The 14,304-nt window shown below is 40.1% G+C and overlaps 1 protein-coding gene across 3 annotated transcripts in view; it reads right to left on the reverse strand.

The window, feature by feature from the left end:
• Positions 1-1,084: 1,084 nt before the first annotated feature.
• The window catches only part of TYRO3 (TYRO3 protein tyrosine kinase), a 77,922-nt gene continuing 64,702 nt past the window's right edge, over positions 1,085-14,304 (reverse strand). For all 3 annotated transcript variants that reach the window (XM_087722330.1, XM_087722345.1, XM_087722337.1), the window contains 4 exons: positions 12,243-12,352; positions 5,315-5,474; positions 3,202-3,338; positions 1,085-1,467 (listed from right to left, as the gene is read on the reverse strand). In XM_087722330.1, coding sequence (XP_087578456.1) covers positions 1,104-1,467; positions 3,202-3,338; positions 5,315-5,474; positions 12,243-12,352 — 771 coding nt within the window. In that variant the 3' untranslated portion in view covers positions 1,085-1,103. The remainder of the gene's footprint in view (positions 1,468-3,201; positions 3,339-5,314; positions 5,475-12,242; positions 12,353-14,304) is intronic.

A 14,304-nucleotide genomic window follows, 5' to 3' on the forward strand; every position in this document is an offset into this window, starting at 1 on the left:
TGAAACCTCTCAGCACTTTCATTTTGGGGGAGGTTTAGCTCCTCCACGTTCTGAAGGAATAAATATGGAAAGCAAGGCTAGCCATACCATTGTAGCAGCTAGACAGGAAACAGAAGTTTATAATACCTATTCATAAGAAAATGCCACTGAATTTGGGGATTACTATCAGGCAAAAGGGTCCAAGATTTTGATCTTAATACCAAATTATTCCAATGTAGGTATCCTTATTAGTCTTGCATTATTCTCATAAATTCCAACACTCTCCACACAGTTTTGTTATAAATAAGGTGTGGGGGGAATCTGCCTGATTCAAATCAAGAAGAAGAAGAAGAGGAGGAGGAGGAGGAGGAGGAGGAGGAGGAGGAGGAAGAAGAAGAAGAAGAAGAAGAAGAAGAAGAAGAAGAAGAAGAAGAAGAAGAAGTAGAAGAAGTAGAAGAGGAGGAGGGGAAAGGAACATAGGTAAGTAAATAAGAGCCTGTGGGGAAAAAGAGGGAAATTGGAACACTTTTGCTCAACTCCTTATCTTTCTAGGAGCGCTTTCCTTGGCCAGCTAAATACCACTCTTGAGAAGAAGCCCATTGTTTCTTCATTGTAGAGAAGCAGCTGTATAGAACCCAATTTGAGGACCACTGAGGTAGCTACTGCTAAATTAGGCTCTTTGTTTCTCATGCTCTGAAAGATAGTATCCGTGGATCGGAGTATGTGACACATGCCTCTTCTCCTACATATGTTAGGGGCAAAAAAAAACCCACCAACACCCAAAACCCTTCACCCCCAAATATGCAGAGTACTTAAACCCAACTCCCAGGGAGAACACTGCGACTCAGCAGGCTGTTCAGAGGCTACTCTCACTGCATTTCACGGACAATTGCAGGATTTCTCTTGGAAGGCCAGGAGGTGATTCTATCAATTTGAGATATTAGCTCCAAAACAGCTGTCAGAAGCCACAGCTGACATTAATTACTACAACTTCTGTTGGTTAAAAGCAGCTTCCAACCGTCTCTGTTTGGTGATACCATAAGATGATACAATAAGATAGACACATCTTATTGGAGGGAGAAGTAAAGTCTATTTTGTTGTTGTTGTTGTTGTTGTTATTTGGGCTAACATAGTTTTGCTCCCATCTCTAGATCGTAAAGGAGGCTCTGGGCTTCTCCGTCATATAAATCCTGACGCCTCTCACTTTCTGCATCGTTTCCAAGGCACGACGGGTTCATGATGTAACGGTAGTCACTAGTCACAGCAGCAATTGCTCCCGCTTCCCCATTCAAGGCTCCAAAAGGACAATTCATGGTGATTTCGCTGCTGCAAGCTTCTTGGGATCTCCCAACATTGACATAAAGAGGGTCCTGACTGTTTGAAAGCAATGACAGCCTTGCCAAAATCATTTCCAGCTGCAGTTTCAGAGCTCCAAAGCTTGGACGTCGCTTGGGTTCCAAATGCCAACATCTGCACATGAGATCGTAGCTGCAAGGCAAGCCAGAGGACAAGAGTGCTGAGACAAAACAAGGAGAGCCATCTGCATTTCCCCTCCCTCTTGAAAATGGCTGCTGATAATGAGCTCCATATCATAGGAATGGATACGGAGGCTAATGAACGATAGAAATACATATTCTGCCCACTGGATGATTTCTCAAGATGCTTAAACTGAATTCATATCATCATATTTTTGTACCTTTAGGCTTCATTTACCTTACAGTTCCATCATTGTTGGATTGTTACTCTATTTAAATGATATGCTCTGTGTGTTGATTAAGCACAAATCTATGTTTTGGAGAACACGGTATTTTTTTTTTCTTCCTAGCATTTTCCCACAAGTGCAAGGTCTGTTTTTTTTCAGATTAACCACATACAATTTAGTTGTATTTATACACAAATACATTAAATATGATTGTGACACAATCACTTGTTCTTTACTAAATTATAGCTGGGATTATTTAAGGCAATAATAAATAAATATTAAAAGAATGCAAGGTGGATAACCTGCAACCTGTAGGGCCTATAGTTTTCAAATCCTCGTTTTTGATTTCTGGAATCCCCTTGAACTAAGACTTTGAATTTCATTGTAAATTTGTGACTTTTGATCTTTTGGGAAATACATTGCAATGCTGTATTAAGGCCTAGAATAGGCTTAACCTGTTTTAAAATTTCCAGAATTTGGGACCTGAGAACAAAGGAATATTATGGTCCTCTGTATGTATGAGGTGATAAGACTCTCGGACACTAAAATGCTGAATATCTTTTACAAAATGTAACTCATTCCCAATCAGCAAGCATTATATATGCTGTGAGGGACGCGGTGGCTCAGTGGCTAAAATGCTGAGCTTGTCAATCAGAAAGATTGGCAGTTTGGCGGTTCGAATTCCTAGCACCGCGTAATGGTGTGAGATCCCGTTACTTGCCCCAGCTTCTTCCAACCTAGCAGTTCGAAAGCACCTAAAAAATGCAAGTAGAAAAATAGAGACTACTTTGGTGGGAAGGTAACAGCATTCCATGCGCCTTCGGCATTTAGTCATGCCGGCCACATGACCATGGAGACGTCTTCGGACCGCGCTGGCTCTTTGGCTTTTAAACTGAGGTGAGCACCGCCCCCTAGAGTCGGGAACAACTAGCACATATGTGCGAGGGGAACCTTTACCTTTATACTATATATGCTGTAAAAGGAAACCAACCCTGGCTGTTCTTTGGAATGACAGATACTGAAACTGAGGCTCAAATACTTTGGCCCTCTAATGAGAAGAGAGGAGTCACTGGAAAAGACTCCAATGTTGGGAAAGATTGATGGCAAAGGGAGAAGGGGAATGGCAGAGAACAAGGTGGTTAGATTGTCTGGGCAGGGGTTTGGGCCAGTGGAGATGGGAGAGGGGGCTGGCTTGCTGTAGTCCATGGGGTCACAAAGTCATGACTAAGTGATTGTACAACAACACAACAACATATGTGCTGGAAATAGAGCATTTGTTACAGTGGGTACCGCCATATCTGTTTACGTTATAAATGCTTATTTAAAGTAATTTAGAAACATTTCCTTGAAGCACACCATATATTTTTTCAAATTAAAAGTATGTGGATGCAATCACACTCCTAGAGGCATAGGGCATTGGTAAGTAGGTTTTCCTGTTCAAACAATACTGAACTTGTTCAAAACATGATTACTCTTCTACACAAAGCCTAGGTAAGATAATAGGCCAGTAAGCCACTCACATATCTTCGAGGCACTCTGGGGGCTGCTTCAGTCTGTTCCCACTGATGAGGTAGTTGTAAATTTCTGCATTTTCAATGCCCGCATACGGAGTTTGCCCTCGGGTCACAATTTCCCACATAGTCACACCAAATGCCCACTGAATTGGAATTAAGAGGTGAGGAAGAAAAAGAATTACATATATTTTAAACAGAAAAGAAACTGTGTTTGACTCAGGAGAATGTCTGGTAATCAGTGTTTTGCATCAGTCGTATTTCGCATTATTTTTTAGAACTCTTTAGCTTGTGTGTGTGTGTGTGTGTGTGTGTAAATATATGTATTATGTTGATGGTCAACATAAGTAAAATCATCACCCAGGATATACTGTACATATAAATATATATAACAGCCGAAGGAATACATGTGGAATAACAAAAGAATGGCTTTACTTTCCTGTACAAAAATGTATATCCTGGGTGGTGGTTTTTACTTTTGTTGACCACCAGGAGGCAGTATGTGGCAGTTTTCATTTTATATGGAACAGATCTTACTATGGAATTCACACGTTCTCCTGGGAACTGAATTCATGAACCCTTGTACTTAAAGTGATTGTGTACAGTGCATTACTTCTGAGAAACATCTGACTCTTGATACTTGCAAAAAAGGATCTTCATAGACTTCAGATTAGCGTAGACAGTCCCATTTTCCTTTTCATTAAGAACTCAGAGAACTGTAGATTTTACATTCTAGGCAGTTTTTGCTTTATGACCATTCGTTCAGTGACTGATTGAAATTACGATGGAGATGAATGAATGGTAATGATATGTACCTAAAATTACAACCAGTGCAGCATTCCAGCAGTTGCATGCTCAAAATTCAGCTAGGTACACGTCAGCGGGAGGAAGAAGACAGTGAACATCAGCTGGGGGTAGCGAGGGATGACAGAGGGCAGGGGAACCAAAAGAGCAGGGATTGGGGAAACATAGAAGGGTGGAGGAAATTGAAGTGGAGGCAAGCGTGGCAGGGGAGGAGAAGTGTGAGGCCCTCACCTAATGGTACCACAACTATGACTACTGGAGCAGATATCACTAAGTGGTACGGTCACAAGTTTCACATAATGACCGCTTCACCTAGGCAATGGAAATTCTGCTCCCAAATAGGGATTTAAATCTGTATTTATTTTCCTGTTGTTACAAGATTTTGCATGATCCATATCATATAATTCATTGTTAGAATTTATATTATAGTACAGCCTTTAAGGAAAGTGTAGATACAAGCTTGGAAATTGCTGTGTGATAACGCAGAAGGACAAGGTTACATAAAGGGGACAGAGAATAGAAAATCAGACGTGATAAAATAGAAACCAGAAAAATCCAATGCAAAATGTTACTGCAAGTTTATATCCGCAAGCTTCAAAAACATTCCACGATCAAAAACATGGAGGTTTGCCTTATCTCACCCATAGGTTTCCAAGCTAGAGACATTGCAAATTTTATGAACTGCTTCATAAAATGCTGCCCATTGGGCACAGATTTATCTTCCAATTTTATTTTCTAAATATGCCTATGGGAGTCAAACATACAAAGAAATATCTATTATCCTTGAGCATTTTGCTCCCCATTATATAAATTTTAATTAAAAGGTTTTTTTTAAAACCAGAGCATTAAACTTGATAGGTATCAAGGGTCCTATAGACAATCACAAATGCCATATTAAAGATCTAAAATCTATTGTACCAATAAAAAACTTTAATGCGCTGACTGGAGGAGATCCAGGTCTCATTTCTGCCAACTGGGTGTTTCGAAGGAAGGTGTGAATTAAGCTGCTATTTTCTTTAGGAATTATCTCTGTGATTGATTGTTTTGCAGACCAATGCTGCAGATTCAGGTCAAAAGTCAGCACGTTTCACTTGTCATGATTTTGTTCATGATGATATGGCAGAATAAATCTGTGCCGTGGTCTGACCCATATCAGTACCTACAACAATTATGGTGCAAAGATCATCAAAAAATAAACATGATCTCCTCCGGTCACAAAACACCTAGTCAAGAAAATGGAATAATAGATATTTCTTCATCACGTTGATAATTACAAAAGCAATGCACAAAAAGACAAAAAAAACAACCCTCCACTCACCACATCACTATGGGTTGTGTAGAGATTGTCCGCCAGGCTTTCCAATGCAAGCCACTTCACTGGGAGCTTTGAGGCAGAGCCCTGACGGTAATAATCTCCACTATAGATTTTCTTCGAAAGCCCAAAATCAGCAACACAGACATTCATGTTTTCATCCAGCCTAACAGAGACCAAAAAAAAAGAAAAGGCCAGGGGGTGGAGGGGGGGGGGGAGAAAGATGTAGAAGAAGGAGCATCAACAGAAAGAACACAGGAATAAGAAGGTTTAGATTCTCTGCTTCAGACTAGAACTCTTTCTTCGTGCCAATGCAACATGCTCCACAGGAACACTTAGATAAAAGATGCTCAGGCTGTTGCTGAGCCAAAGTCTTGAATGTTTAATGGCCGCCTGCTGGTCCTCGTGAACAGACCTTCACAGTGGACTACGCTGTGATGAGGGGGAAAGTAGGTGATTCACTCCATGTTGCTTCCCCTACAAATTTATTTTATATGTTCAATACAGTTACTCCTCGTGCATTTAATACTTTTCTCTACTGCAAAAGCTACGGCACTTTCTAGAGGGATTCTGGGGATAGATCCTTGCTTTCAGGCAGTGACATTGTGTATTTCTCACACAGGGGCTCAAAGAATTCAGCTAGTCAATAGTTTTGCCTTGAATATATTGTGCCAAGCATTTTAAAGTAGTACTAATTGTCTTTATTAGAGGAGTATTTATTTACGAATGCAGAGAGAATATGGATACACTACATACTGCTTGTTTATTTAGTTGGAGAGGCCATAAATAGTGGTATATTTGTGGGATTTTCCCTTCTATATACCTATATGTAACTAAGCTGTAGAAAAGAAAGTAACTGTTCTGTCTGTCTATCCTAATCTAATCTATCTGATTATTATCTCACCTTTATTACTTTATAAGTAACTCAAGGCAGCAAACACACACATAAAACTTCCTATTTTCCAATTTCTAAGGTCCAACCCTGAATCAAGCGGTGTTCTCTACAATGTTCTTCCTTGGAACAATCCTGTCTTTATCCAATGGCTGGCTCAATTTGAAGGAATATTACATCGACAAATTCCTGCTTGTCACCCATGGGTTAAGTGAAGAATAGAGCAAATCTGGGATCAAGCAAGCGTCTGTCAGCCCTTCAAAATAGCCTAAACAAGAAACATAACTACTAATATCAACCTTATTGTAAGGTTAAGTAACAGAATCTCTCAAGTCTGAAAGCCCTTGCCTTTACTTTTCAGAGAACAAGGAAGCGTTCCCTCCAAGATGCTTTCTCTAACCCAGTGATGGCTAACCTTTTTGTCCTCGCATGCCTAAAGCATGCGTGAGCGTGCGTGCCCACACCCATAATGCAATGCGAATATGAAACCCGCCCCCTGGGATCCCCGCCCCTGCACATACATGCCCAACCCGCCAACCCATGTTGGGCCTAGCAGGCCTCCCTGAAGCCTCCTGGGACCAAAAACAGGCCATGGGGGGCGCTCCCCCTCACACACGCCCCGCACATGCCTCTCCCTCATGCATGGCAGAGACCCAAAAATCATCTCGCCTGTGGGAGGCATGCGTGCATTGCGGTGGAGCTGAGCTGGGCAATGGCTTGCGCACCTACAGAGAGGGCGCCACATGCCATCTGTGACACATGTTCCATAGGTTCACCATCACGGCTGTAACCCAACCTCACACACCCCCATTCCTTCTGTGGGTTGAAATATTTCTTGACTGACCATTACCCTGACTGGTTCTTCCTCCTATCTCCCAAGGTTATTCTCGTAGCCCATTAACAGTATCTACTACCAAAAGCAGCATGGCACAGAATTTCAGCTGGGTGCTGTTCCTAAATTCAATAAATTTAGGACACAGAGGGTCCTTGCTCCTCTTTCAGCAACCAGGCTGAAATGAATATCCTTAAAGAATGCAGATGGCTTTGTCTTAAATTGTTCGTTCTGGAAAGGGAGAAAAGTGGAAGTATGCATTCTCTGAAACAGTGCCAATTCATCAGCTGTCATATGAAAGAGATTTTTCAATGCCTAATCGTTCTGATATTTTTGCTGAAGAAGAATCAATCATGATTTCATTTGAACCTTCCTGAGGCTGGGATTGGAGCTGCTGGATACCAGGGGGGAGTCAGAGAGACAAAGAGACTGAGGTGGGGGCCCTTTAACTCCATTTCATTTGAACCTTGCTGAGGCTGGGATTGGAGCTGCTGGATACCAGTGGGGAGTCAGAGAGACAAAGAGACTGAGATAGTAGCGAATCATACATCTATAAACCAAAATAGCAATAATACATTCTGGATTAGTGTGTTTGAGTCATTTATTTCAAAATGACTGCCTTAGTTCAATGTAATAGCTGTTTTGCACCTGTCTTTCGCAGTACTCTTTTCAAATTTGGATACTGTCCCCTTTGTAAACAAAATACTAGTCTACATAGAAAGATTACCTATCTAGAATCTCTAATCTGTGCTCTCCAAGCAGAAATTAGGTGTCCAATTCGGCCATTCCACTCTATGGAGATGCCATGCTATCAGTCCCCTCTATCGCAAAGATCCTGCAGGAGAAGAGCAATCTGGACAACCGTGGGATCTGGCAGGGTGAGAGCTGTGAACCATAAACACAAAGCTTTTGCTGTGACTCAGCATAACAGATATGGTGCCCTTGCTGACCTTCATGGGAACACTAAAGAGATAGGTCAAGGTAGTTGTGATGATGACTCAAATAAGCAGGGATCGTGGTCCAAAATGAAGAACTTTCTTCGGAAAGATGAAATGGGGAACCAGGTATCACACATCAGTCACACAAGAAGAGCAAGGTATGCAAAAAAAGAAGTCACCTTCGGGTTGGTGATTCAATCGTAAGGGATGTAAATTTAGGAAAGGATATGGAGATTTTAAAAGAGGTCAGGTGTCTGCCAGGTGCTACTGCCAGCAGAGACAAGAGGGGTATTCTTAAGATAGTCAAGAATACAAGTAAGGACTGTGACATTGATGCTATTATACATCTTGGCACTAATGATCTGTCCCAAAAAGATGTACTTTCTGTGAAGAATGATTTCCAGAGCTTGGGGTATGAACTTAGTAGTGTAGATTGTAGGCTTATCTTTTCAGAGGTTTCACCAGTATATAAGGAATAAAATAGGAAGGAAAGGCTTCGGTTTTATTAGACATGATGCCTGTAGCTGGTCCAATGAAAAACTGTACAAAAGAGATAGTTTGCACGCATCCAAGAAAGTGACTGAGTTACTTGGCATTACATTCACAGATTTTCTGGATAAACATTTAAACTGAACAGCAGGGACAGAGAATTAATAGATACAGAACATTTCTGTCCCCAGCAATCTAAAATTCATAGGGTTATCAGTGCATGTAACATAGATGTTTGTGTGGGTAAGATTATCACTCCTGCTATCAAGCAAAACCAAGCATTTAATAGTGAGTGCCATACATGTGCATGAATCATAAAAGTGGAAAGAAAATAGGGGCAGTCAAGCATAACACAGGTTATGTAGACAGTAAACACAGGGTCAATCAAAATGGACTCAAATGTCTATACACCAATGAATAGAGTATGAGGAATAAACAGGGTACATTAGAAATTCAATGAGGGCAGATATGATATTGTTGCCATTACAGAAACTTTGTGGGATGAAACCCACAAATGGAACATACAGCTAGAAGGATTTAAATTATTTAAAAGAAATAGACCAAATAAAAGAGGGGGTGGAGTTGCATTATACATAAGAAATAACTACATCTCTACAGAAATAGAGCTTAACAATGATGAGAACTATCTTGAATGCATTTGGATCAATATTAAAGGTTTGGGGGGGGGGGGATGACATTGCCATAGGTCTATGCTACAGGCCACCCAACCAAGCAAAGGAAGTAGATGAACGTTTTGCTAGTCAGCTAACTAAGGTATGTAGGAAGCACACCACAATAGTAATGGGGGATTTTAACTACCTTAACATCAACTGGGAAACAAACTCTACACCAAGTGGAAGATCCAACAGGTTCCTAATGAATCTAGCAGACAATTTTGTTTCATAAAAAGTAGAGAAGGGAGCAAGGGGATCAGCCATATTGGACTTAATTTTCACTAACAGAGAGGAAATAATAGAAGTTGCTGAAGCCACAGGAACCCTGGGGGCAAGTGACCATGCGATATTGGAAGTCAACATTTTGCAAAAACAAGTACTAGAACAAAGTCAAACTAGAGTCTTGGACTTTAAGAGAGCTAATTTCAGAGAGCTTGGGAAGAATTCCATGGATGAGAATCCTCAAGGGGAAAACAACTTAAGAAGCTTGGGAAATTTTGAAAAATGAGATTACAAAAGCCCAGTCTAGCACAATACCAATGAAGAACAAAAATAACAGGTTCCATAACAGGCTGCATAAAGAACACTCTGACAAATTAAAAGACAAAAAAGATAAGTATAAAAAGTGGAAAGAGGGGGACATAACTAAGGCAGAATATCAGCAAATAACCCAAGCTTGTAAAAATGAAGTGAGGAAAGCTAAGCCTCACAATGAAGAAAGGCTTGCCACAAAGTAAAAAATAACAAAAAAAGCTTCTTCCAACTTGTTAAAAACAAGAAAAAAGTTAAGGAAACAATTGGTCCATTGCTGGGAGAAAGTGGCAAGAAGATGACAAGCAACAGGGAGAAAGCAGAACTATTTAATTCATTTTTTGCATCTGTCTTTACACAAAGGGCTAAAACAGTCAAACCTATCAAAAACAGCACCACAAAAATCAGATTAGGAACACAAGTTAAAATAGGGAAGAAAATGGTAAGTGAGCATTTGTCTACCCTAGACGAGTTTAAATAATCAGGACCGGATGGATCACACCCCAAGGTTCTGAAGGAACTGGCAGACGAGATCTCAGAATCACTGAACTATATCTTTCAGAGATCCTGGAGCACCGGGGAACTGCCAGAGGACTGGAAAAGAGCTGATGAGGTTCCCATCTTCAAAAAAGGGAAAAAAAATAGATCCAGGAAACTACAGACCTAACAGTCTGACCTCAATACCAGGAAAGATTCTGGAAAAGATAATCAAGCAACAAATTAGTGAACATCTAGAAGTAAACAAAGTAATAGCCAAAAGCCAACATGGGTTTGTCAAAAACGGATCATGCCAGACTAATCTTATTGCATTCTTTGACAAAGTGACAAAATTAGTGGACCGGAGGAATGTCATCGATATAGTTTCTTGGACTTCAGTAAGGCATTTGATAAGGTAGACCATAACCTACTACTAGATAAAGTAGAAGAATGTGGGTTAGACAGCACCACCACCAGATGGATTGGTAATTGGCTGACCAACCACACTCAACGTGTAGTCCTCAATGGTACTGCATCTACATGGAGGGAAGTATGCAGTGGAGTACCCCAAGGCTCTGTTATAGGCCCAGTACTCTTCAACATCTTCATCAATGATTTGGATGAGGGAATAAATGGGGAACTCATCAAATGTGCAAATGACACCAACCTGGCAGGAATAGCCAACACTCCAGAAGATAGGCTAAAGATACAGAAGGATCTTGACAAACTTGAACATTGGGCACTATCTAATAAAATGAAATTCAATGGTGAAAAGAGTAAGTTTCTACATTTAGGCAACAAAAATGAAATGCACAGGTACAGTATAGGTGGTACCTTCCTCAATAGTAGTAACTGTGAAAGGGATCTTGGAGTCCTAGTGGACAACCATTTAAATATGAGCCAGCAGTGTGCAGCAGCTGCCAAAAAAGCCAATACAATTCTAGGCTACATAAACAGAGGGATAGAATCAAGATCATGTGAAGTGTTAATACCATTTTATAATGCCTTGGTAAGGCCACACTTGGAAAACTGCATTCAGTTTTGGTCACCACGATGTAGAAAAGATGTGGAGACTCTAGAAAGAGTGCAGAGAAGAGCAACAAAGATGGTTAGGGGACTGGAGACTAAAACATATGAAGAACAGTTGCAGGAACTGGATTTGTCTAGTTTAATAGAAAGAAGGACTAGGGAAGACATGATAGCAGTGTTCCAATATCTCAGGGGTTGCCACAAAGAAGAGGGAGTTAAGCTATTTTCCAAGGCACCTGAGGGTAAAACAAGAAGCAATGAGTGGAAACTAATGAGGGAGAGAAGCAACTTAGAACTGAGGAGAAATTTCCTGACAGTTAGAACAATTAATCAGTGGAACAGCTTGCCTCCAGAAGTTGTGAATGCCCCAACACTGGAAGTCTTTCAGAAGATGTTGGATAGCCATTTGTCTGAAACGGTATAGGGTTTACTGCCTAGGCAGGGGGTTGGACTAGAAGACCTCCAAGGTCCCTTCCAACTCTGCTATTGTATTGTATTGTATTGATGTTTGCTTTCATCAATCAGAACATCAAAGTGAGCAGTATAGATAATCCTCGACATACAGCAGTTCAAAATTACAACAACACTGAAAAAAGGGACTCATGACCATTTTTCACACCTACGACTCCTCTAGCATCCCCATGGTCACATGATCTAAAATTCAGATGCTCAACAACTGACTCATATTTATGATGATTGCAGTGTTCCAGTGATCCCCTTTTGCGACCTTCTGACAAGCAAAGTCAAGGGGGGGAGCCAGATTCACTTAAGAGCCGTGCTAATTAACGCTAACTAGTGTAGTGATTCACTTAACAACTATGGCAAGAAAAAATGGGTTAAACACGGGGCAAAATTCACTTAACTGTCTCATTTAACAACATAAATTTTGGGCACAATTGTGGTGATAAGTTGAAGACTACCTGTCTCTTAGAATAAAATTTCAAGTATTTTGTTTAAATCTCAGCCCCAATTCTTCCCCAGATAGGTACAATAAGGCCTTCCCAATCTAGCGCCTCTAAATTTATTTTTTATGCATGCTTTAACTCTTCTTATAAGGACATTGCGAACTTACATGCAGTTCCGAGCAGCTAGATCCCTATGTATAAAGTTTTTCGAGCTCAGGTATTCCATGCCACTAGCAATGTGAATCATAAACTTTAAGAGGGTCTGCAGAGGCAAATTCTGTAAAAAAAAAAGAAGTACAGTGGAAGGTAGATTATTAGGAAGAAAATGTAATATTTTAAGCCATTATGAGTTCCAGAAATTATACAACAAAAGTACCCCATTTCTCCCAAAAATAAGACCTCTCCGGATAATAAGCCCAATCGGACTTTTGAGCACATGCGCTAAAAGAAGCCCTCCCCTGAAAATAATCCCTCCCTGAAAATATTGCAACACATCAGCAGCCATGAGGTGACCATGCTCGCCACATCCTGCACCTCAAAAATAATAAGACCTTCCCGATAATAAGGCCAAGCGCTTATTTGGGGGGTTGAATGAAAATAAGACCCTGTCTTATTTCCGGGGAAACACAGTAGCATAGAAAATCCTAAATCTTAAATCCTACTGTGGAAACAACCATTTTGGTGTTTCACTAAGAGTGTTTAAAAATAAATGAATTAACAACACATGGAAAGCAGAAGTTCTCTCTATTAGTCACGTTAGAGGCCAAGTTATAACAAATTCCCTGCACATAAGAGGCAGGACATCAGGAGAAGGGCCTTCTTTTTACTTTGTGTTGTATGTTTTCTCAACTGGCAAAACTTTGCAAAACAAATAATATAATGTAGGAAGAACCGCCCAGCAATTTCCTTCATTTAAATGATATCCATGATTTTTCTTAGAAAAAAAATTGTCACTCCAAGAATCAATAGGCTGTTAATGTACAAATATGAATTTCAATTTTGGATTTAATTTATTGTGTTCAAAGACCAATACAAACAAATAAAATTTAAGACAGAGTTAAAATACATTTGTTAAATAACCTAGCTAGCATCTAATATGTTAAATCCAGAATACAACCTATATCAGATATACTAAAATTATATTAAGTGTGATATGTAAAAATACTAGAAAGTAAAAATATCTATTAATATCAGTGAAGTGGTAATATCTAAAATTTAAACAACTAATATTTATAGGAAATGCATTGCAGGATATTGGCCCATGAGACTTTGACAGATCTCCTCTGCTGCTGTAAAAATCTAGCTACATGTGCTGTAACAAGAGGAAACAAGGAGCTGTGGTGGCACAGTGGTTAGAGTGCAGTACTGCAGGCTACTTCTGCTGACTACCAGCTGCCTGCAATTTGGCAGTTCAAATCTCACCATCCTCAAGGTTGACTCAGCCTTCCATCCTTCCAAGGTGAGTAAAATGAGGAGCCAATTTTGGCGGGGAAATATGCTGACTCTGTAAACCACTGAGAGAAGACTATAAAGCAACGTAAAGCCTGTAAAGTCTGAGTGCTATTGCTATTATCATTTTGTCTATAAGCAGCATTCGGGCAAGGGCTGAATCTGGGCAACCCAATATCTATTATGTCTCCCTAATGGGAGCAGTGAAGAAGGACACACTTTGTAGTTTCTACCTCTCCAGAATCACAGGGGCAAATGATTTCGACCAATGGATTTTTTAAATATATATTTAGCATCCATTAAATTTAGCAGAGGGGGAAGCATGACATCAGGCAAGAGAGAAAGCTTTCCAATGGCTAGATGTTTCTAGCTGTGTATGGTATCTAGCAGCAGCAATAACATATCTGTTGTGTACTGGTGACAAGCAGGTTACAAATATCAATGAATGTGTTTTGGTGTTTTAAAAAAATCCTTTCTTGTATGTCCTCAAATCCTCCCAGTAAATATCTTAAAGCCTAACCTTGTCTTTACAACTGTTCTAATCCAAGCATTGCATGTGCTCTAACCCGACTGAAAAAATACTTCAATAAAAAAAAACCCTAAACAACACTATTGCACTTCAATTGCAGCATTATCAGTCTGAATGCAAAGACTTTGCAAAGGTCAGTGCTAGTAAACATTTTTTTTTCATCCTAGACCAGGCTAAGTCCAAGAATATTAAAAGAATTCCTGGAAGCCTGACATGATGGATGACAAATCAGACATCCAAAGGTACATAGA

This window comes from Thamnophis sirtalis, unplaced genomic scaffold, assembly GCF_051295495.1.
Source record: "Thamnophis sirtalis isolate CommonGarterSnake01/CBP01778 unplaced genomic scaffold, rThaSir2_p1.2 scaffold_1, whole genome shotgun sequence".
NCBI lineage: Eukaryota > Metazoa > Chordata > Lepidosauria > Squamata > Natricidae > Thamnophis > Thamnophis sirtalis.